Source organism: Passer domesticus, chromosome 17 (genome assembly GCF_036417665.1).
Source record: "Passer domesticus isolate bPasDom1 chromosome 17, bPasDom1.hap1, whole genome shotgun sequence".
Classification (NCBI taxonomy): domain Eukaryota; kingdom Metazoa; phylum Chordata; class Aves; order Passeriformes; family Passeridae; genus Passer; species Passer domesticus.
The window spans coordinates 13,359,950-13,382,962 of record NC_087490.1 but is presented as its reverse complement, the minus strand read 5'-3'; the positions used below and the strand labels follow the sequence as shown (position 1 = coordinate 13,382,962).

Genomic DNA, 23,013 nt, shown 5'->3' with positions numbered 1-23,013 from the left:
ACCCACTGACGTGTTGTACTTTATAAAACAGGAGAATTCCATAGGTCACCAGGCATTCCCATATGTTAAATATCCCAAGCTCCAATCTCCTCCAAGCACCTTCCATTCAACCTCCCCTCCAAAAGCCACATCCCTCTGCTGCTCTGCCTTAGATTCACCCCTCCATTTTGGACTGGATATTCAAGACTTTGTTCTCACCAACTTTATGAAGATGAAAGAGCCAGCACAGAGGTGAGATACAGTCTTGCCCTTATCCAAAAAAAGCTGGTCCCTCTACCCACAGGAATCCAGGAAGATGTGGGAGCCCCACAAGACATCAGCTCACTCCATGAGAGCCAACGAGTCCAGGGGCTTCATGAACGTGCTGGCACTGGGGCACACAGATCCCATCAGGGAGCTCCAGCTGGTTCCTGAGACAGGGACCTCTCTGCTGTGCTCCCAGAGCACCTGTGGGAACCTGTGCTCCACGCAGGTCTGAGCTGCTGCTGCTGGTGTCCCTGAACCTGTGCTGTATCTGAAGGCTGTGGTCTCTCCCAAAGCTGTGCTATACCCAGAGCTGTGGTGTATCCAGAGCTGTGGTGTATCCAGAGCTGTGGTGTATCCAGAGCTGTGGTCTATCCCAGAGCTGTGGTCTCTCCCAAAGCTGTGGTATATCCAGAGCTGTGGTCTATCCCAGAGCTGTGCTGTATCTACGCCTTCGTGCCCCACCAGCTGGGAACAGGTGTCCCCACCCTGGTGCCTTTCAGGACACCATCTGTGGCAGGCTGATACAGCTCTGGTGCCAATATTTGGGTTAACAAACCCCATGGTTTGAGGGGATCAGATATTCCACTAACAGGAGCCATATAAAGGTCTAGGATAGCAGACTCGATCCCCTGAAACTGTGAGCATTTATTTTAGTTACTGATCCGTGGTTCTGTTCTGTTCTGCACCAGAGTGCCACAATGTATTTTAAGGGATTTCTCTGCTGTCACTTTCACTGTACTCAATTTCTTTTCCGTCAGAGGTCTGGGATACATCACTAACCCATTAATCATGTGTCACTCATCCCACAGGAACACAGAAAACAAATAGAAACCAGCCATTCCTTTCCTAACTGCAACAGCTCTAATTAACATGGGAATGTGTTTTGCTGGCTGTTTTTGTGGTCTTCAGACATTACTTCTGTAAATAATCAAAACGAAAAGGAGAGATCTTCCCTGTAAAAAAAAAACAAAAACAAAAACAAAAACAAAAAAAAAAAAAAAAAAAAAAAAAAAAAACAAAAAAACCAAAACCCACCTGACTACACAGGTTCTTGAAGTGCTGCTTGTACATTTAAAGCACAAGTCTAAAAGATTAAGCCTGCCTTGAAATATGTTTTACTAGCTTGAAATATCAACATGCTCAATATTCACATGGTGAGAGTTTTATGTATTGCCAGATTGTGATGATAGAAAAGGATACTTCATCATTTACATTTCTGACACTACTCACAGACTACAACTATTTGAGTCCTGAGTGGTTTTGGATAAAATGAGAAAACAAGGCATGGAGCACTCAGTGCAGTGACCCGGGTTACTGTGGAGCTGTGGTGTGAATTGGACACTTTTACATCAGTCACAAGCAGATTCTGCACTTGTTACAATCAGCTGCGAAGCTGGCACTAGTGCTTCAAAAAGAATACTTTAGGAAAAAAATAGATAACAGTGGAGCCCCTGCAGCTTCGGGTTTGGTTTTGGGGTTGTTTAAACGTTGTGGAAGGAAGAGATCTCGTTTACTGAAAAGCTGCCTTTTGGTGTGCGTGTGGAGGGAACAAGAGGCTGAGCTCCAGACCAGGCAGGTCCTCTCCCTCCGTGCCAGAAACAATCGTACATTTCAAAGGACCTCCTGCAAGGCCAAGGAGCTTTTTGTTATGTAAACGAGCCCATCTTGTTTGTTTTTGTTGCTGTTTTTAAATGCCAAGTTGTAGATATGTCTGTTGTGTTAAACACATCAAACAGGGAAGCAGAACATCAGTCTCCTGCGTCCCGAGTTCTGCGGGAGACACGGGCTTTGCTCAGGGCTGCATTTCAAACAGCAGCTCTTTGATGAACGGCCGAGCAGCCCCCAGCAGCACAGGGAGGGGGGAGCAGCAGCCAGGGGACAGGGACAGGGACAGGGACAGGGACAGGGATGGGACAGGGACAGGGATGGGACAGGGACAGGGATGGGACTGTATGGCCCCCCGGGGCAGAAGCCCAGCGGGGAGGCCGGTTGTCCAGGATAGCTCAACGAGGGTCCAGGATCGCCCAGCGGGGGTTCAGGCAGCCCAGGCAGCTATAGTGATTTGCAGCTCAGCTCTTTAGTGATTTCAGCTCTTTTAGCATGCCTGGGGCCGTCACCCTGGGTATAGCCGCAGCAGACGCAGAGAGAGAGGAGCAGCGCTGTATGGGTTCCGCAGGGTTCTTTATTGGGGTCCCCGCGAAGGTTCCAGGGACAGCTCTCCTCTGCCGAACCGGGCAGAGCTAGGGGTTTTTATACCTTATAGGGGGATTGAAAACTGTCCAATAGTAAGGGTCAGGGGAAAAAGTGGCCTATGAGTCTACAGAGAGATAACAGGGTCCGAAGGCGGAAGAGGGGGGCTTCTAAACCCTTAGTCATGCTGACTTGGTATTTCTTAGCTCAGGCTTCTGTTCTCCAAGGCCTTGCAGGCCTTGTGCCTGCTACAACTCCACTTTCTGTATTTAGAAAAAAGGCGTTCCCTATGGTTCTTTTAAAACAGTGGACAAGGCATGAGAACATAAGTAACACGATGACAATTACAAGAAAAATCCACAACATTCCCTTAACCAAAGATGCAACCCATCCCGTTAATCCCCATTGACCGAAGAGGTCATTGACCCAGTCTGGGGTCTGTTCTACTTTTAAGTCCTTCACAAGTCCCTTCAGTTTCTGGATGTTGGCGTGGATGGATTCCGAGCGTGAAGAGAGATTGAAGCAGCACATCCCTTCGAAGTCCTCGCAGCCATGTCCGTGGGCAAGCAGCAGGAAGTCAATCGCTGCTCGATTTTGGAGTGAGGCGTGTCTTGTGGTTTCTTCTTCCTTTAAGAGATCGCTCAGGGCAGCAGAAGTAGCGTTAGCTTGCTTACTGAGCCAGCACCCAAGGTGATTTATGTCACCCAGGGCCTTTGCTGCAGCTACCCATGGTAGGAATATAGAGACCGCTATCTTTTTAGGTTTGTTCCAATCGTATAATTTGGGATCGCAATTTTCATCAAATGCTGTGTAGGACCTTTTGTGGCGTTTTAACTCGCTCTCTTTTTTCCAATTGTGCAACAAGGTGATATTTGGAGTAAGGGTAGACAGCTTTCCTAGGGTACAGGGACCTCCCTGGAGTCGGGAGGGGATCCCAGCCCATACTCTGTCACCACAGATGAGAAACGTTCCCTTGGGTAGAATTTTGGGATGGAGAGAGGACACAGAGATCACACGAGCAGTGTAATTACACCAATCGTGAGTGTTGTAGGCTTTGTTAATTGGTGATATGTCTTTTCGGTATGTGTTTTTGTTCAGATCAATTTCAGGCAAATTATTCTTTGGACGTCTAAAGTAAAATTTGACACAGAAGGTGGCCTTAGAGGACCCCAACAAATCCAATTCTTGAGGTTCCTCAAGAGCATTGGGCAGTATTTTTGTCCACTGGTCCCAAGTTTCTACCTGGTGGGGTCTCTTACCTGTGGTGCGGAGAAGCTCTGAATTATAGGCTGGCCAATCATCGGCTACAAAAGGGATTCCTACTAGACATGTGGAAAGTGGGTTATCAACGCTCCCCATGGATAAGCACATGTTATCCTGTTTTAATGTTCTTGCTAAGGTTACCCAGACATTATGGCTCGGCTGTGGGCCGATCCAACCGACGGCACATGGCACGGTGAGGAACATCCAGGCAGCAGTGAGGACAGCGCCAACGGAGATATTTTTCATCTTTGGGCAGGAATGGGGCTTCTGATAGGGAATATAAGCAAAACTTGTTATTTTTATGGTAGGAGGGGAGAGTTAGGGTTCCTTTCTTGTTCCTTTCCTCTGTTCCTTCCACCTCCCCCCTTTATTTTTAGTTTTTTACTGTTTTTTGGTTTTGTTTTTTTTCTATGGTGCTAAGGGTGGGGGAGTGGGTAAAAGTTTAGAGGCTTTTGGTAAGGGTAGATAAAAGGGATAATAGGGTTTTTAGGGTAAAAAGGGTATTAACATCTAATTCAGAGAACAGTTTTGTTTTCAGGCTGTGCCTGGTCTAGGGCTTGATGCCACAGAATGTTGTTCAGCTTTCTGGTTTGTCTGCTGCTGTGTGATGGGACAGTCGTCTCCTCCACTTGTGGATGTTTGGCGACGTCTTCGTCTCCAGGCCGAGCTGGTCTGGTTTTGAGGAGGTCTTGTGTTTGACTCAGGAGGATTCTTGTCACTGCTTGTGGAAGTGGTATTTGCAGTGCCTAGGTATGGTTTTATGTTTTTCCCTGGGTACCATCTTGGACCAGATGGTAGCAGAACACACGCGTATCCTCTTCCCCACGTGATGAGTTCGAAAGGTCCAGAGACTTTATGTGTTTCTGGGTCCTTCACCAGCACAGGTGGTTTCTCTGTGAGCTTTGCTTGGGTGGTATTTGCAAAGTGGCGAAGTATTGGTGGATCAGGCTCTGAGGTTGTACAGTTCAGGAAGTTGATGACATAGAGAGCCTTGCAAAGTCTTTCAACTGGAGAAGTGATTTTTGTTCCTCTCTGTTGCTGATTGAGGACTCTTTTGAGAGTCTGATGTGTCCTTTCCACGATGGATTGTCCTGTGGGGTTTGCAGGTATACCTGTCTTGTGTTGTATTCCCCACTCACTGAAGAACTCTTTTAACTTACGAGAGGTATAGGCAGGTCCATTGTCTGTTTTGATCTCCTTTGGTACTCCCAGGGTTGCAAATGCGAGGAGAAAATGTTTTATGGTGTGCTGCGCAGTTTCTCCTGTATGTGTTGATGCAAATACTGCTCCTGAGAATGTATCAACCGATACATGCACGTACTTTGACCTTCCAAAAGGTGCAAAGTGGGTTACATCTGTCTGCCACAGCTGGCAGCTGTTTAAACCTCGGGGATTGACTCCCGTCCCCACAGATGGTATCTGGTAGTTTTGACAGTTCGGGCATGTGGCAACAATAGCTTTTGCCTGATCTTTTGAGAGCTTGAACATTCTGATAAGGGCAGGCACATTTTGATGAAAAAATGAGTGTGACAACTTTGCCTGGGCAAAGATGTTAGGGACATTAGCAGTCTCTATTGCCATGGCTAAGGTGTCTGCTTTCCTGTTCCCTTCTGCAATGAAACCTGGGAGGTCAGTGTGTGACCTCACATGCATTATATAGTAAGGTTGTTTTCTGTGGGAAATTAAGCGTGTTAATGTAGAAATCAATTGGTATAACTTTGGATTGGAAACCTCTTTGAGAAGAGCATGTTCTGCTCTCATAGCTATGCCAGTAACATAAGCTGAATCTGTGACCAGATTAAAAGGTTCGTCTTTGAATTTCTCAAAGGCTCTGACAACAGCTGCTAACTCCGCAATCTGTGGAGATCCCTCCACTATTTTTATGTCAGATTCCCAATTTTGGGTCTTAGGGTCCCTCCATGTCATTACCGACTTGTGGGATGACCCTGAGCCATCTGTAAAGACGGTTAGAGCTTTGAGAGGTGTCCTACTTTGGACTAATTTTGGAGTCAGATGAAATGTTACATCACGATTAAAAAGCTTATGTTTTGGGATATGCACTGAAATTTGGCCTGTATAGCTATCTAAGGCATACTGGAGACTCTCATTGGTCTGGAGCAAATGTTCCAGATCCCCAGTGGTCATTGGCAAATAAATGCATGTGAACTCACACCCTGCAAGGGAACGGAGGCGAGTTCTAGCCTTTTTTATTAAATGTGCCATTATTTCTTGGAAGGTGGTAATGGTTTTTGTGGGTTGGTTATTTGTAAAGATCCACTCCAGGATTAGTAGAGGGTCTCGAAGTTGAGTGTCCCATTGAAAAATCAGTCCATAGAACCTAGGTGCTTTTCCCAGAATGACGAACTGGAAAGGCAGGCTGGGCTCAAAGCGATGGGCTTTGCGTGAAGACAGGGCTTCTTGGACCTTGGTGATGGCATCTCGGGCCTCTGGTGTTAGAGTGCATGGAGAGTCCAGATTCTCCTTGCCCCGGAGAAGGCTGAACAGTGGAGCGAGGTCCTCTGTTGTAATTCCTAGCAGTGGACGTACCCAGTTGATGGATCCGCACAGACTGTGTAAGTCTCTCAGGGTTTTTGGGTCGTCTCGGATGGTGAGCTGCTGGGGTACGATGGTCCGTTCCCGGATCTGGAGTCCAAGGTAAGTCCATGGATTGGTGTACTGTATTTTGTCCTCACGGATCTCAAATCCTGCCTTTTCTATGGTTTCAATAGTCTTTTTAACTGCTTTGTCCAAGTACGTTTTTTCTGGTGCACAGACCAGGATATCGTCCATATAGTGATGGATGATCGCACCTGGGAATAGGTTCCGAACAGGAGACAGGATGTGAGCAACATACCACTGGCATATACTTGGACTGCACTTTAGTCCTTGTGGAAGAAAACGCCAATGATATCTTTTGAGTGGAGCCTCTCTGTTAAGAGAGGGAACGGAGAAAGCAAACCGTGGAGCGTCCTGGGGATGCAGCGGGATGCTGAAGAAACAGTCTTTAATATCAATGATAGCCAGTGTCCAGTCTCTAGGCAGCATCGATGGTGAGGGCAGGCCAGGCTGAAGGGGACCCATGTCCTCGATGACCTCGTTGATTTTGCGAAGATCGTGGAGGAGCCTCCACCTGTCCGTTCCAGGCTTTTGTAGTACAAAGACTGGAGAATTCCAAGGGCTGGTGGTCTCTACGATGTGGCCTTTGGCGAGCTGTTCATCCACAAGGGCATGTAGTGCGCGCAGTTTGACTTTAGAGAGGGGCCACTGCTCGATCCAGATCGGGTCATGGCATTTCCAGGTGAGACGAGGAGTGTCTGGCAGTGCGCGCTCCTCAGTGGCCCCAATTAGAAATCCGGACTGGGAATACGTAGGGAGGCTCCCCACTGACATAAAATGTCCCGTCCATACAAGGTGATGGGGGCCCTTACCACAAATGGGCGGATGGTAGCCAACTTGCCTTCAGGCCCTTCGACGAGGATGTTGTTCTTGCTCCGCATGGAAACTGTAGCTCCACCGATCCCTGTGATCATGCCTGCCACAGGTTGTAGCTCCCAGTGTGCTGGCCATTCTGAGCGGGCGATGATGGTCACGTCTGCACCGGTGTCCAGCATCCCTGGTAGGTGGAACTTCTCTCCTCTGCAGGTAAGACCGCACTCGATGACAGGCTTACTCGGTCCCACAACTTGTATCCACATTGCTGTGGGGTTGAGAGGAAGCTGTTCCCTGTGATTCTTAGGGAGTAGAAAGGCCTGTGCGAATGGGGTACCCTTTGGAAGAAAATATGGTAAGTCTGTGCAGTACACCTGGACAAAGATTTCTTGTCCCGGGTGCACTGTTTGTACTTCTGGAACAACAAATATTTCCTTTGGGCTATGGAGAGAATCACCTATAATTAGGATGTTAGAAGGACCTCCTTTTGGCCCACGTTTGCCTGTGGGAACACGATAAACATTGTTATTTTTAAAGTCAATGGACAGTGCAGTTACCAGCTGACGGCGCGTTCCCTTTGGTATTGCTCCGTGTGTTGGATCCTCCTCATGTGGTCTGGAATCTCCTGGGATGGTGCGTGACTGGGTCTGGATGGCCTTTGATTTGGTGTCCTTGCGTGGGGCCCCACCACGCTCCGATGGAAGTTTCCCGGACGCGGCTGATAGTACTGCTGATTCTGGGGCCTTTGGTGGAAATTGCGAGGGTGCCTGGGAGGTGACCTCTCTGGACAGTCCTTTATAAAATGTCCAAAATCTCCGCAGTGGTAGCAGCGGACCTGATCTTTAGAAGCTATTACTGCATATGCACTAGAAACTCCTTCTGCAACACCCTTAGTAACTGCTTGGGCCACTGTATCTTCAGTGGACAGGTGGCGTGTGCAGCTTTCCAGCATTTGCTCTATGGTAGGCTCTGTGTCCATGGGTAAGGCTCTCAGAATTGTTTTACATTTTTCATTTGCATTACTCATGGCAAGTTTACACAACAGTTCTTTTCTTGCCTCTGTGCTCTCTATTTGTTTTTCCAGAGCATCCTTAATTCTATCCACAAATTTGATAAAGCTTTCATCTATTCCTTGTTTGATAGTAGAAAAATATTGGGTGGGGGTGGAATCATCTGGGGTGAGAAGTAAAGAGGTTTTTGCTGCTATAGCCACGTCTTGTAATGTTGCCTTAGGTAAAGTATCAGCTTGGTCAGAGGGTTTCTGCAAATCCCCTTCACCAGCCAGCTGTTCGAGTGTAAAATTTGGCTTATCAGCATCTGCAGCATAGTTATCTGATAATGTTTTTAATTGCTTTTTCCAATGCCTTTCCCAAAGCATGTACTCGGCGGGAGAAAGGAGGCACTGGGCAATATTTTTAATATCGTGGGGTACCAGAACATGTGCTGAGAACGTAGCTTCTAGGAAATTTCTAAAAATATGTGAACTTCTACCATGTTCTGTGGCTGTATTTCTTAATTGCACAAGTTCTTTATTTGTAATAGGTTCCCATGTCTTTCTATTAGTGGCACCTCCTTTTTTTCCCTTCTTATATTCTACTGGAAAGGCAGTAATTCTCTGAGCTAATTGCCAGTCCCCTGCCTGTGTGGCTTCCATTTTTATTTTTGCCCAAGGATCAACATATTCTATTTCCAAATCAGAATCGCTGTCACTGCTGTCATCAGATGACGAGAAGTGAGAGCTATCAGGCCTTGCCTTATGTTTCTTATGGCTGGCTGGAGCTGCATTTGGCAGAGGTGCCTGTGGCTGGGCAGGGTATAAGGCAGCACATGGCAGGACGTGGCTACACGTGGCACATGGCGGGGTGGCCGTGCAATGCGTGATACAGCATGCACAGGACTGGGGGGCGTGGGGAGGGGGGGCAGAACTGAGGGAAGTCTGGGGGGTCCCGACCGGGGGCTGCGGAGCGTGGGTATGGGGTTGCGCAGCGAGGGTATGGGGGCAGGGGGTATGCGGGATGGAGGAGGCGGCGGGACTGGAAGAGGGTGCGGCGGGTACAGGGTGGCTTGGGTCAGGGGCGGATACGTGAGCGGGCACGATTCCGGCGGCAGGCAAAGGCGCGGTGGTGGGGGGGGGCGCGGGTACCCAGGCGGGCTGATCCGGTGCCGCAGCAGGGATGATGCCGGGGGCAGGGAAAGACGCGATGGTAGCGGGGGGGGCGAGGGCGGGGGAGGGAGTGGGGGCGGACGCGGCAGGGACAGGAGGGACGGCAAGGGGGGTGGGGGTGGCCTCAGTAGGGTCGGGGGGAGCAGGGGGAGGGGTGGGGTTTGGGTCAGTCCCGGCGGGAACTAGCGCAGATGCTCTCGGAGATAACACAGAGCAAGGAGGCGCGCAGGATGTGGCTCCCGAGGGGAAGGCGGGGGGGAAGAGGGGGTGGGCAGGGGCCGTGGGCGCCCTGGGGTCGGGTGGTTGCGGCGCAGATGGCGGGACCCTAGGACCCAGCGGAGTGCTGGATTCCAGGGTGGAGGGGGTGTTATCTCCTCCATTAGCATTTGAAATAGGCGCTTCTGTTAAGTGAGATAAGAACTTTTCGTTTCGTTCGACAGAAGTTAGCCCTGAGGCTAAAATCTTTTTGTTAGTTTTTTCTACAGCTTTAGTTATAGCATGGAACATAGGTAAAAACCGAGTTACAGAAAAGTCTTGGTTAGTTTGAAACTTATATATCGTGGTCCCAATTGTATCCCAAAAGGAGTCTAAGGTAATAGTCTGTGTATTAGTATCTGGGAAGTGGCAGAGAATCCATTTTATAAAACGTTTCAGGTTAGTTTTTGAAAGGTTACCTTTAGAAAAAGAAAAGTTGTTAGAAGATAGGATTTCTAGGATTAGGGAATATAAATCTCTCTCGTTCTGGGATCGTTTACTAAGCTTTGATCCCATTTTTCAGTTCCCGCCAGCAGAAAAAAGAGAAAAAAAAAGAAAAAAACCCAAAAAAAAAGGACCCAAGGAAAAATATTTTTGCGCGCAAGAAAGGCTGTGTTAAACTTACACTTTTCAGCCTGTTGTGGGTCAAAGTTCTGCTGGGGGTCGTCTGCTCATCAGCCTCCGCGAACACTCGCGTGCCCAGGTGTCGGCGTGCGGGTCGGCTGACCTCCTGTCCAGGAGAGTCCTTCTAAAACGGAGAGCTTCTCCTTCCAGGATCTCTGGCGAGCGGAGGCAGTGACAATTTCACGAGGAAATGCTGCTCCTCTGGAATGCCAGGTCCGGCATTCAGTTCCGCGGCCAGGCTATCACGGCGGTTCAGATGTCGGCCCAGGGGCCCCCCGCTGTTCGGGCGTTCGCTCTGTTCGGAGCGCCAGCTATGGCCCCCCGGGGCAGAAGCCCAGCGGGGAGGCCGGTTGTCCAGGATAGCTCAACGAGGGTCCAGGATCGCCCAGCGGGGGTTCAGGCAGCCCAGGCAGCTATAGTGATTTGCAGCTCAGCTCTTTAGTGATTTCAGCTCTTTTAGCATGCCTGGGGCCGTCACCCTGGGTATAGCCGCAGCAGACGCAGAGAGAGAGGAGCAGCGCTGTATGGGTTCCGCAGGGTTCTTTATTGGGGTCCCCGCGAAGGTTCCAGGGACAGCTCTCCTCTGCCGAACCGGGCAGAGCTAGGGGTTTTTATACCTTATAGGGGGATTGAAAACTGTCCAATAGTAAGGGTCAGGGGAAAAAGTGGCCTATGAGTCTACAGAGAGATAACAGGGTCCGAAGGCGGAAGAGGGGGGCTTCTAAACCCTTAGTCATGCTGACTTGGTATTTCTTAGCTCAGGCTTCTGTTCTCCAAGGCCTTGCAGGCCTTGTGCCTGCTACAGGACTGGGATGGGATAGGGACAGGGATGGGACAGGGACAGGGATGGACAGGACAGGGACACAGGGACAGGGACAGGGACAGGGACAGGGACAGGGACAGGGACAGGGACAGGACAGGGACAGGGATGGGACAGGACAGGGATGGACAGGGGACAGGACAGGGACAGGACAGGGACAGGGACAGGGACAGGGACAGGGACAGGGACAGGACAGGGACAGGGACAGGGACAGGGATGGGACAGGGACAGGGATAGGACAGGGACAGGGATGGACAGGGGACAGGACAGGGACAGGACAGGGACAGGGACAGGGACAGGGACAGGGACAGGGACAGGACAGGGACAGGACAGGGACAGGACAGGGACAGGGATGGGACAGGGACAGGGACAGGGACAGGGACAGGGACAGGGACAGGGACAGGGACAGGACAGGGACAGGGATGGACAGGGACAGGACAGGGACAGGGACACAGGGACAGGGACAGGACAGGGACAGGGACACAGGGACAGGGACAGGGACAGGGACAGGACAGGGACAGGGATGGACAGGGACAGGACAGGGACAGGGATGGACAGGGACAGGGACAGGGGCTGCCAAACCAAGACAGCTCCTGCCTCAAGGATCACTCCCCACTGCTCCCAAACACAGACAAACCCAAAAACTGTCACTGCCACTGGTATTTAAACCCTCCACTGCTTCTGGGAGTCAATCCGTGTGAAACAGAATTTGGAAGTTAAAAAAAGGAGTAAAGGACGTGCCTTCTTCTGCCTTAAATTTGGCTTTATCTTATCCTGCAAATGAAGGGCTTTGAGGAGTTTTCAAAACTGCTCAAAGAGCTGTGCAATACACCCCTTCACAGTCCAGACTCTGTGGGCTCTAAGGGTGGAATTGTCAAAGAAATATGCAGAAGAACCTGTTGCCCCAGATAGGTTAATTAACAAAACCAGTAATGGCTGGAATTCTGAATTTGATTATTCTTCAAACCTTCTCTTGGCACTGCACTGGGATTTGTTTCAAAAACCATACATTGGTAACTTCACACTGTGATACTCTTCTAATTGTGCAAGATACTGTGCATAGAGCCAGGTAACCAGATTCCACTCCAAAAATGGATGCAGTTACCCGGGATAAGCAGGGAAGCATGGAATCAAAACCCTGAATGCCTTTCTGTGTCTGTGAGGAGAGCAGGGCTCAGAGCAGTGCAGTGGAAACCAAAGACCTGGGCACCAGATTAGATTAATGTGCAAACATAATCAGTTGGGTTTGTGCATCTCTAGCCTTAGGACTCACACAATGGCAACTCCCTTGCGGCATTTTCTCCTTCCTCCTCTCCTGTGGCTCTGTTCTCAGGATCTTTAGCCTGTTCACTACCTGCGCTGTTTTCCTTCTCCTGTCTTTTCTGGAGGAGCTGACAGATTGCAAAGTTTCACCTCACTCCACACAGACACAGTCAGTGTTTACTTTCTTGTGAAACTCGCTGTCAAAGACAACCCTACAGCACTCAGGATTCAGAAGTCTCTTTCCCACAGTTCTCCTTGTTAGATATGCAAAGGAGGTCCTTGTAGAGCTATTACAGAGTGTGAGAAGAACCATAAAATTTGGTGCACTCTGGATGTTCCTATCTCAGCACCGACCCAAACAAAGCACACAAGTGCTCCCTGCAGCACAGCAGCCTCTGCTGGGTCAGGCAGCTCCCAAATGCTGAGCAGCAGCAGCCTGTGCTGTCCGTGGTGATGTGTGCTTGTAAAGTCCTGCTTGTGTGTTTTCTTTGTCCCTTTCTGGTTTTTATTTCACACAGACATTAGTCTCAGACAAAGGAACTATAAAATAACAAATATACAAGGCAGAAGCAAACAATGCCCGTGTTCCACAAAAGAGTATTTTCAAGTTTAAGGCACCTGCTCAGAACTGGCAGTCTCTTCTTGACAGTCTCCTGTGTTCATCAGCACCTTTGGTAGCCCAGAACTTTGAATCTCTGCTTCTTACCACAGTCTTTATCCAAAAAAGAAAGATAAAACACAAGTTTTGAAATCTCTTTTCGTTTGTGTGGAACAAAAAAAGCTCAAAGCAGTGGCAGGTCCTGGCCAGTAGAGCTGTGTGTGGGCAGATTAGAGACTGGAGGAGCATCACTCGAGAGGAGGGGAAGGGGAGCCAGGCACATGCAGATGATGAAAGCCTGCTCAGCCTGGAGGAGAGGGGAAGGGGAGCAGAGGTGCTGATCAGCGAGGGAAGGAGGGAACGAGGGGCACAGCGTGGGCTCCGCTGCAGACTGCAGCTCCTCGTTAGCTCCGGGGGTGCTGCAGCTCTGAGCCCGGACCGGCAGCGGCAGCAGCAAAGGTGGGAGCGGGCTGAAGGACCGCTGGGGAGCTGCCTCGCCTGCAGGAAATGCGGATGTACTGATACTGAGCGTTTTGCAAGGACTGTGTGCTCTCAAAAAGCCAGAATGTGCTAAAACAAAATACAAAAATTAACATTCATTCCAACATTAACAACATCCAGTATTTCTGAATTTCATTTTGAAATGACAGGTGCTTTTGCAACATACTGGGCTTTGTCCATTCCAACACAGCAGCACATTTTGAAAATATAACTGAAATTGTTTCTTTCACTGATACTTCTTCCAATATAATGAATTTATGTCACATCAGGATTTTCAAAAGATGCTCTGATGTGGGGAAAAAAAAAATCAAAATAATGACTTTTCCTGTAGCTCATGCTTTCCCTGAGATAGGAAGTCTGATTCAAAGCATACACCGAATTTAGCTGGACACCCATTGACTTCAGTGGAGCAGATCTATGAGGAGATCTTGAAGAATGGAAGGAAAAAACTAGTGACAACAAACTGAAGGAATTCCTCTTTAAACAATGCCTACAAACACACAGAAGGGTCGCCCCGTCCTGCCTTTGATGTCGAGCTCCCCAAAGCTTTAACTTTGCTAGCACAGGAAAGGCAGAGCTGGCCCCGGAGCCACATCTGCTCTCAGGGCGCTGGGATTGCCTGGAGCTCACATCTGCCCGGTCCCAAATCCTGCTGCGATAACCACGGGCACTCACTCTGGGGTCCTGTGCCGCCCTCGGTGAAGCAAAGCCCTGCTGTGCTGTTTCTGGAAATGTCCATTCCACTTCCCCAGCAAACCTAAAGCTGCTTGGAGCAGTATTGACTGAGCTGAAATCGGATCTGCCAGAGCAGGACCTGTTTGTTTCACGGAGCTGATGCTGGATAAACACGGGACGATACAGCAGGCTGGAGCTGAACAGATCCAAGGGCAACACGTACCATTGTCTGGACCAAAAACCCACGGAAACCAGGTTAATATTGGCACTCAGACTGATTGTAACTTGTGGCTCCCAGAAAATAAAGCTTCTGTAATGGTGATGCTGATACCCCTTAACTGTTACACACAAACACTGCCACTGAAACACAGCTCAGAGCCAGCTCCATCAAGGAGTGTTTTGTAAATGAATAATGACTTTGCTTAAAGCTAATCAACATCGAGTGTGTTAGAAAAGATGAAATAGTGCTGGAAGGCAGTGGGAGGTAGAGGAGCCTCAAAGTGCAAACAGGTGCTGATCTCCCTTCAGGGGGGATTGAGTGGCACAGACCTTACAGGGCTGTCACTTCTGATCAAAGCAAGCTCCAAGACCACATAATCACCGTCACCCACCTTTTAAAGGATACCCTGATTTATCATCTGTCACTGTTAATAACTTGGCTACTCTGTCTGAAATACTTAAAAACATTACACGAGGATAATATTTCAAATTTTTTTAAAGAAATGCGTAAATGTTTTCAACTCAAAGGCACTGGAGCTCGTCCTTTGAGGCCATCTGTCGCTGGAGACCACCTGCCATCAGAAGCCCACCTGAGCAGGAACATCCCATCATTGCAGAGCCATCTCCCTGCAGCCAGGGCGTCAGGCTGGGGGAGCAGGGCGTGTGTCAGACACGGCTGCTCCTGCTCTGCAGCCACGGGGTGACAGCCAGATGTGAATAATGGCTGCGTAATAACAGGCACGTGAAATGCTGCTTGGGCAAAAGCTGATCAGGGATCTGAGCATTCCTGGCCGAGCCCCTCCGTCCTCTCAGCCGTGGTGCTCGGAGTGTCCCAACGTGTCAGCTCCCAACCCTGCAACTGCTGAGCTTCATTATTTTTCTGTTTATGAGAAGCATCAGCATTTCACAGAGAAACAAGAGGTTTACCATGGTAATTAGAATTTTGTGGGGTTTTGCCCTGAATCCCTTTTCCCCCTGCTGATCTCATACTCTTACCTCATTAATCTCTCCCAGTAAATCACACTGTTCTACCAAGCTACCTTTGCCAGAAAAAGGAACTTTCTGCCTTTCTTTTACCTGCTCACAAGCCTGTGGCAAACATCTGGTTCTTGATTTGGTGTCTGTACACACCAACAGAATGCATTTCTTTTATAACTTTTATCTGATAAATGCCACTGGACATTTCTTCCTCAACAAATTTCCCATGGAGTGACTGGATTGTTAAAATTACCACATACAGACACTTTTCCTAAAAGTCTGAGATAAGCAACTACCTATTGGGCCTTGGCAGTAAAGAAAAATCCTATAAAATTCAACAAATAAAAATTCAAACATGATTTCACTAAAATATAAAATTACTGTGAAAAATAAAGAAGTTTAATATTTTTGAGATGTTGCCTTAATGACTTTTAGTATTATTATCATTTAACTAATATGCAGCCTTCTAAGACAAGAATACAAATCTGTGTTAATTATTAATAACTGTATTAAGTTAATTGTTTTGAAAATAAGTGTATCACCTTCCTTTAACAGTAATAAGCTTCCAACGCCTTAAGTAGCAACTCAGTATTAAACTGTTAAGACTGTTAGGAGCTATGAGACAGCAAGAAGTACAATTTCTGAATTAATTAATTCTTAAGATGTCCTCCAAACCAATCTTTGCATCCTGCTGCATTCACAGTGTACCAGTCCTGAGGTAAAGAATCAGCATCATGATGTACTTGAGGAATCTCATTGGCTTACCAGTGACCTCCCCAAATCATTCCTGAATTCCTGCAAGCATAACTAAAATCTGAATAGTTGGTTTACAGTTTAGCAATCCATTTGTAACATGCTGCCTCCAGCCAAGCATCATCTGCCCTTTTCATAGGCAAAGGTGCAGTTCTGCCCTGGAGACAGTGAAGGGCCTGAGCTGACAACGGAATAACCCAGAATGGCAGCAGGAGCTCAGCACTGCTGAACATCCACCTTCACGTGTTTATCTTCCAGAATCCTGACAGCAGGCTGTAAGAATTCATCATCAACAATCAAGCAAATAATATTCTGTAGCCCACAGAAGAGTGAGGAGTCTCTTGCAGTGACTGATGCAGGCTGGAGCCAAGCCTGGCACCATCCCCTGAGCAAACCCGTCCTGGTGAAGCCAGCTCTGGCCCTCCTGTCAGGTATGAATTTCCTGAGGTGTCACACACCTGAGGGCTCCTGCACCATCTGCAATACACAGGTGATTTTTAAACTCTGTGTTTCTCAGGATCTCGTGCCATTGGTTTAGCTGGAGCCTACACAGATGCACAGGCATTAATTCACAAGTGGATTTGTTTAGTGCAATGTCCTACTTTGGCTGCAGCACGGTGTCCTCTGACAGGATTAACTTCCAGGGCATCTCAAAGCCCTGTGTCAAACAGTGGCACACTGGCACAAAAGAGAAAAGGGATCTTTTCTCTTCCTCAAAAGATGAATTTTGTATCAAAACTGCTTTATCCATGTGCACTTTAGACATGAAGATTATTGATAATACCTGCAAGATCATTTCTGCCACTCCAGTTCCTCATCACTGCTGGGAACACTTCAAAAGAGTACAAAAAGGCAAGAATTTATCTGTCACACTGCACAGATAAGTTGAAAAACCAGACCACTACTAGAGAACCTTTTGTTGGAAAATTCCCAGGCACAACATGACTGTCACAAGGATCCCCACTGTCCCACTCAGACCTGCTCTTTCGGCGGTGAGATCCCTGGCAAAGGCTTTTCTGGAGCAGCCTGGTGAGAAAGGGAGGTTCCATCCCTGCCTCACCTGCTGACCACCCAGCCTGGCCGTCACCTGCAAAGTTTCAGGTTCACACAGAAACGTACTCCACTAAAAACTTCTGGAAAATGTATTCACAACTTGAGCTCCACGGGGAAACTTCCCTGAAGCAGCATTCAAACCCTGCATTTGTGCTTCCCGGTGTCCCCTGAGTCTTTCCAAACGGAGACACTTCCAGCGGTGTTAGCAAGGAGGGAAATCCCCCGAGGGGTAGAGACGGAATTGCGTTCCAGCTGCGAGAAGCGAGGCAGCGATCTTTAACACGCTGAACGCAGCCCAGGCAAATTCGGAAGGGCTGTTAGCGAGGATCGCCGCTGTAATCTCCGCGCTTTGTAAACACGGTCCTGCCCTGCACCGCTGCAGCCTTTTACATCACTAAAGCCCGTTCAGCTTCTCAGTTGCAGAGGCTCACAGAAATATGCACCTTCAAAATCCATTTATTTCATTTCACCTTGCAATTGCTTTCGAGTAAATTGCTGTTCTCTCTATTTATACTCGCAGGCAAGTATAGCAACAATTATTATATTCAAAGTGTGCTTTATCAAGTGATCCAGGAAACAAGTTTATTAACTGCAAAGCACATCAGAGAAAGTTTAGAACACACAAAATTATCAAACTAAAGAACATATTTTATTTTTAATAAAATAGCGGAGCATGAAAAATAATTGTATATTACAAATATATACAGCACAGAACTGTGCACCCCCAGCACAGTAAAGAGCATCACTCTATACAAAGCTTCCCTTTGCAGAATCTAGTGCTTCTTGATCTATTCATAGTGAGAATTTGTTTAACAATAGAAAGAGTCAATAAGCCCTTTGGGTCTCTTTGAATTGATCCCCCCCTTTTTTTTTGCACAAATCAGTCCAAACGTGTATAACATTGGCTTGATTTCCATTAAAAAGCCACAAAATGTAACACTAAAGGGTTTCTGAGGACTAGACCTCTTAGTTCTTTTGTTAAGAGATTTCTTTTGTTGTCTTTATGTACAGCAAAATACTTGTTTCTCTTTTCATGTCATGGTAAGAAAAAAAAATGTATTGCACATTATTCTTATTCACAAAGTTTGTGTCTGGTGCAGGAAGTTTCTCTTTTGGTGAAAGAATATTGGTGAGCATTATAGATTGAGCCTATTTTTAGGCACTCCAAGCCCAGAGGGCTGAGAGGAGTTGTGAAGGGTTTTTAAGTTAGCACGGAGGTTGTTTTCCCAGAGAGCATCCTCGCTCAGGACGGGCCCCCTCCTGTCCCTGGAGAGACAATGCTCACTTGGGCACTTCGAAAATCAAACCACTGCCCCCTGAAACCTGGCTATACCTTGTTACTCAGAGAGCTGAAGAAAATCCAGCCCAGCTACATGAAGAAGTTAAATAAGTGTTGGCTGTTGTATTTGGCTTTGTTTTTATGTTTTTTGTTTTGTTGGTTTTTTTTTTAATCTGAGAGATGGATGTGATCCTTAACTACAAATTAGTAACAACAGACTGTTTTAATTCACAATATTTCTTTCACATAAAACCTTTCCACGAGTACGTTTACCTTCAGTTTTTCACCAGCTCCTGAATTCAGCATGAGACATTTTTGTGCCTTGAGATATTAAAATGTTCTGACAAAAAAAGCACCATTCATTTTGTAATTTCTGACTGGTACTGTGGACATTTGTAAGTCTGTAAGGTGAGATAGAGATACAGTCTTTTCTAAACCGGTCACACACAAGTGGGCGGTTGTAATGTTGATTCATATTTTGCAAGGTGAGTTTTCTGTGGATGTTGAGGTTTTTTGTAGATTCCACTACTCGTAATAACACTTGCAGGTTTTCTCCTACTTCTCTTCTTTAATCTCCGACTACAAACGTTTTGCCAGGATTGAAGAGTCTTGGAAGTCCAGATCCACATGCCACTAGTAATGCCCACAACTAATAACATAAAAATTTTGACCATAAAAATTTCTACTGCTGGGATAGAGTTATTCATCATGCAGTCTAGATTTTTAGTCTGATTGTTCATCTTGCATTTCTGTTGAGTTGCCACAATTTTCCAATAATCCATGTTCAGTCTCTCATAAAAATAGCAAGCTATCACACAAGTTGCAGGCACTGTATACAAGACTGAGAAGACACCAATCCTGACCATAAGTTTCTCCAGCTTGTCGGTGTTCTCTCCACCTGTTTTCATCACCCTCCTGATATGAAAAAGGGCCACAAACCCAGAAAGAATAAAAGAAGTGCCAATGATTAGATAGCAAGCCAAAGGAATGAGCACAAACCCCGTCAAGGCGTTCACATCCATGCTGCCAACATAGCACAGCCCCGTGAGCTCGTCTCCAGCCACCCTCCTCATGACCAGGATCATGATGGTCTTCACGGCCGGGATGGCCCACGCTGCCAGGTGGAAGTAGCTGCTGTTGGCCTCGATCGCCTCGTGCCCCCACTTCTTCCCAGCCGCCAGAAACCAAGTCAAAGTCAGGATCACCCACCACAAGGAGCTGGCCATACCAAAGTAATAGAGAACCAGGAACACGATGGTGCAGCCGGTGCTCTCCAGCCCCTCCTGGATGACATAGAGCTGGCCGCTGTCCCTGTCACAGGCAATGCTTTCAGCACCTGAGAAGAGGCGGATGATGTACCCCACCGAGTAGACGCAGTAGCACATGGACAGGAAGATAATGGGCCTCTCGGGGTACTTGAAGCGCTGAGGATCTATGAGAAACGTGAGCACAGTGAAAGCGCTGGAGAAGAAGCACAGGATGGACCAGATGGCAATCCAAACGACAGCAAACTGTTTGTCATCCCTGCTCCAGTAAACATCAACCCCTGGCGTGCAGAGCGGCGCGCAGGAAGCGCTCTTCTCCACATGGTGGAACTTGCCGGGATTTTCACAGGACGTTCTGCTCAGGCTGTCCTTGTGCTGCTGCAGGTCGTGGCCGCTGCTGGGCCGCTGGGGACGAAACATGGGTGGCAGCATGCTGGAGCCCCTGGGTGGCTCATCCGACCCGTTGTTGGGGGCTTCCATGCACAGGTAATTGGGGTCGTTCTTTTTGGGCAGTTTGCTGCAGTCCAAGGAGTCCGGCCACTTAAAATTGAACTGCTCCATGATCGGCGAGCACTTCAGCCTCGCCTGCTCGCACATCACCCGGCAGGCTGGGATCGGGGTGGAAACCTGCTCCGTGCACATCGGGGCGTAGAGGGAGCACAGGAAAAATTTCAGATGGCTGTGGCACCCGTACTCCACCAAGGGGGCAAACTCGTGCAGCTGAATGGCAGCTTCCCTTTGGTTTTCGTGCCCCATCAGGTTGGGCATCCTCGTCATGTTGTAGCCGATATCCTTGCACATGGGGATCTCTATGGGCTGGCAGCGCCCGTCGCCGGGCCGGTCGATGTCCATGGAGCTGATGGCCGCGCAGCAGCCGCTGAGCCAGCAGAGCAGCAGCGCGGTGCTGCCGGCCGCGGGCCCCATGGCGGCGGCTGCCGGGCGGCCGGGCCGCGGGCCCGCGGGGCTCAGCGCAGCGGCCGGCCGGGCCCTGCCCGCCGCAGCGGCGGCGCCGAGCGCGGCGGGGCCGCGGGGCGGGCGCGGCGGAGCGGCAGCATTGCCCGGGCCGCCGCGGGCCCGCGGGGAGCGCCCGGCCGGCGGCCGGCCGAAGGGAGCGCGGCCCCGCTCCGCACAGCCGCCCGACTCACTGCGGGCAGCGCGGCAACTTTCTGCTCGCCGGGCTTCCACTTTGGCGGCGCGCCTGCCCGCCCGCCCGCGCCGCGCTCCTCGCCGCCGCCGCCCGGCCCAGCGGTGCCCGCGGAGCTGCTGCGGGCACGGCCGGGCGGTCACCGCGGCCCCTCGCACATGTCCCGGGCGCCTCTCGCTGCCGCCGCTCCCTCCGGGGACTCTCCGCTGCTCCAGCGGGTCGCGGCTCCTCACTTTCTTGCCGAGAGGTGGAGATTGGTTTATCCGAGCGCGGAATAAAGGAGGAGGAGGGGGAGGAAATATCTAAGCCATTGAAGAGGGGGGCCTGAAAAATCCCCCCCTCCTCGCCGCCCTCTGGTCTGGGTTTGCAATAGGTCGGCTCGGCTCGCTGTGCCGAGCAGCGCTGAGTGTGCGTCTGTCTGTGCCGGCTCCGCTCCCCCCGCCGCGCCGGCTCCTGGGGCCGCGGCAGCTGGGGCTTGGGGGCGGCTGAATCCCAGGATAAAATAAAGTAAAAAAAAAAAAAAAAGCTAAACCCAAGAAGAAGAAAAAAAACCTGTGCAGGATCCGCCTCGCATACGACATCCACTTTGCATGAGAAAGGTGAAGCTGACACGGTGATTACTTTCCAATCACTCGGAACGCCTTGAAACCTCCTTAAGGACCCCTACAGGTTCTCCTTGATCGGCACAGATTAGAAAAAGCCCCATTTGTTTCTCTCTCCTTCTCTCTTTCCTTCCTTTCTGCTTTCCCTCCCGTTGCCCTCTGTTGAAAGTTTAACAAGATCTTTTCTGTAGAAGGCGTCAGCCTGCCCTCCCTCGCCCAGGTAGGAAGCCAGGGACAGCGGAGCCTTCAGACTTCGTGTCTCCTAACAAGAGGGTAGAAGGTGGTGCCTCCTTGGCTGCCTTTATTGGAGGGGGGGCACAGCTTTAGCAGGGAGGATGTGGGGAGGAGGATGCATTTTATGGCGAGTGCTATAAACTCTTCGCTGCCAGGGTCATAAAATATGGTTGCTTTCAGCCTGGAGTCTCAGCTTTTTTCAAATGTCGTGCTTTGTCTCGAATTCCTAAATGAACAGGACAGGCAGGATTGCTGGAAAAGTACCTGATTATGGTTTTAATCACAGTATGGCATCACTCGAAAAGTAGCTTGCTTTTTTTTTTTTCCCCTTCCTTAAATAAGAAATGCTAAGAGGACAGGAGACATACCCTTGGGGAAGTTACTTCATCCACTGTAGGAAAGATACAGATTTTTGGAGACGGGAATCGCTCTAAAGTGAGTTGTGTTTACTTTTAAAGTTAAGCTTTGATATTTATTTTGCTTATTGGTCTCTCCGAGCTAGAGAAGGAGGAAGTTAAAGCCCCAGCCAAACTACAGCTCGCAGTTTTACAGACGGAGAGGAGCGCAGTGAGCAGAAGTCAAAGATTAGCTCTGCTCAGCCCCCTCCCCCGCCCCCCCCCACCCGCTTTGAGCTCGGTTTTAGTGAACATATTAATGAAGAAGGAAAATCTCTCTTTCATTTCATTCATGCTCACCCACACAAACCGGGCTCCTCTCCATTAGTGCCTGTTTCTTATCGAAAAGAACACGGATTCTCCTGGAAACTCCAAATCCCGCAGGGTCAGAGTTAATACCCAGCAGCTCTAGAAAGGAAACCGTTGGCTTCCTCACTTGTGATAAGGGTGAAATGGATCCAAGCAGGGACAACAAACCAGGGCTAATGTTTGTCTCTGAAAGCCCCGAAGATGTGGCCAGCCCTTGCCAAGGAGTAAAAGCCATCATAAAAATGAGCCTTGAAAAGCGAGGTCCTTTTTGTGGCTTTTCAGGGCACCGAGGAGATTAGATCTACAAAGTCCTGGTCTCAGGGACCGACCTTTCCTCGGACACTGTCAGATTCCTCAGGGAGCGTTTCAAAAGCAGGCGGTGTTATGGGCAGAAAAAGAGCTTTATTTATTTTAGTGTGTCTGTGTGTGTGAGAGAGAGGGTGTGCTGGGGCATTTCCATTCTTCATTAATCTAAGCCTGTTTTCTTAGTATTTGTATTCATCCTGATTCCCCTTCTAGAGAGCTCAGCTGGGGGTAGCAGGGAAGTGTGGGGAAAGCTTTTTCAAGGGACAAGTAAATTCTGCTTTAAAAAGTAGAATTTAAATAATAATAAAAAAGTAGAATTTAAATAATGCATAACAGACACATATTCAATGTTTGTTTTATCCAGCTGGATTGTTTGGGAGCTTGTTTTTCTTTCTTTCTTTTCTTTTTTTTTTTTTTTTCCCAACAAGTATTTTTGTGGAGCATATTC

General features: G+C 48.8%; 1 protein-coding gene and 1 long non-coding RNA gene across 6 annotated transcripts in view; both read right to left on the bottom strand.

Moving 5' to 3' along the window:
- LOC135282790 (uncharacterized) overlaps positions 1-23,013 on the bottom strand; it is a 98,475-nt gene that overhangs the window by 25,763 nt on the left and 49,699 nt on the right. Inside the window, exon 4 of one of the 5 annotated variants that reach the window (XR_010348837.1) lies at positions 20,683-21,781. The exons of the other annotated variants lie outside the window; for them this stretch is intronic. This is a non-coding gene — a long non-coding RNA (uncharacterized LOC135282790). Of the gene's footprint in view, positions 1-20,682; positions 21,782-23,013 lie in introns of those variants that run through there. 5 annotated transcript variants of the gene reach the window in all.
- Positions 17,659-20,510, bottom strand: FZD10 (frizzled class receptor 10). The gene has a single exon (XM_064392659.1). It carries the CDS (start codon positions 20,497-20,499, stop codon positions 18,751-18,753), a length of 1,749 nt encoding a protein of 582 aa, XP_064248729.1. The 5' UTR covers positions 20,500-20,510; the 3' UTR covers positions 17,659-18,750.

Bases quoted from the DNA above. Each gene is read 5' to 3' on its own strand.
- FZD10 (XM_064392659.1), bottom strand. From the start codon at position 20,499: ATGGGGCCCGCGGCCGGCAGCACCGCGCTGCTGCTCTGCTGGCTCAGC.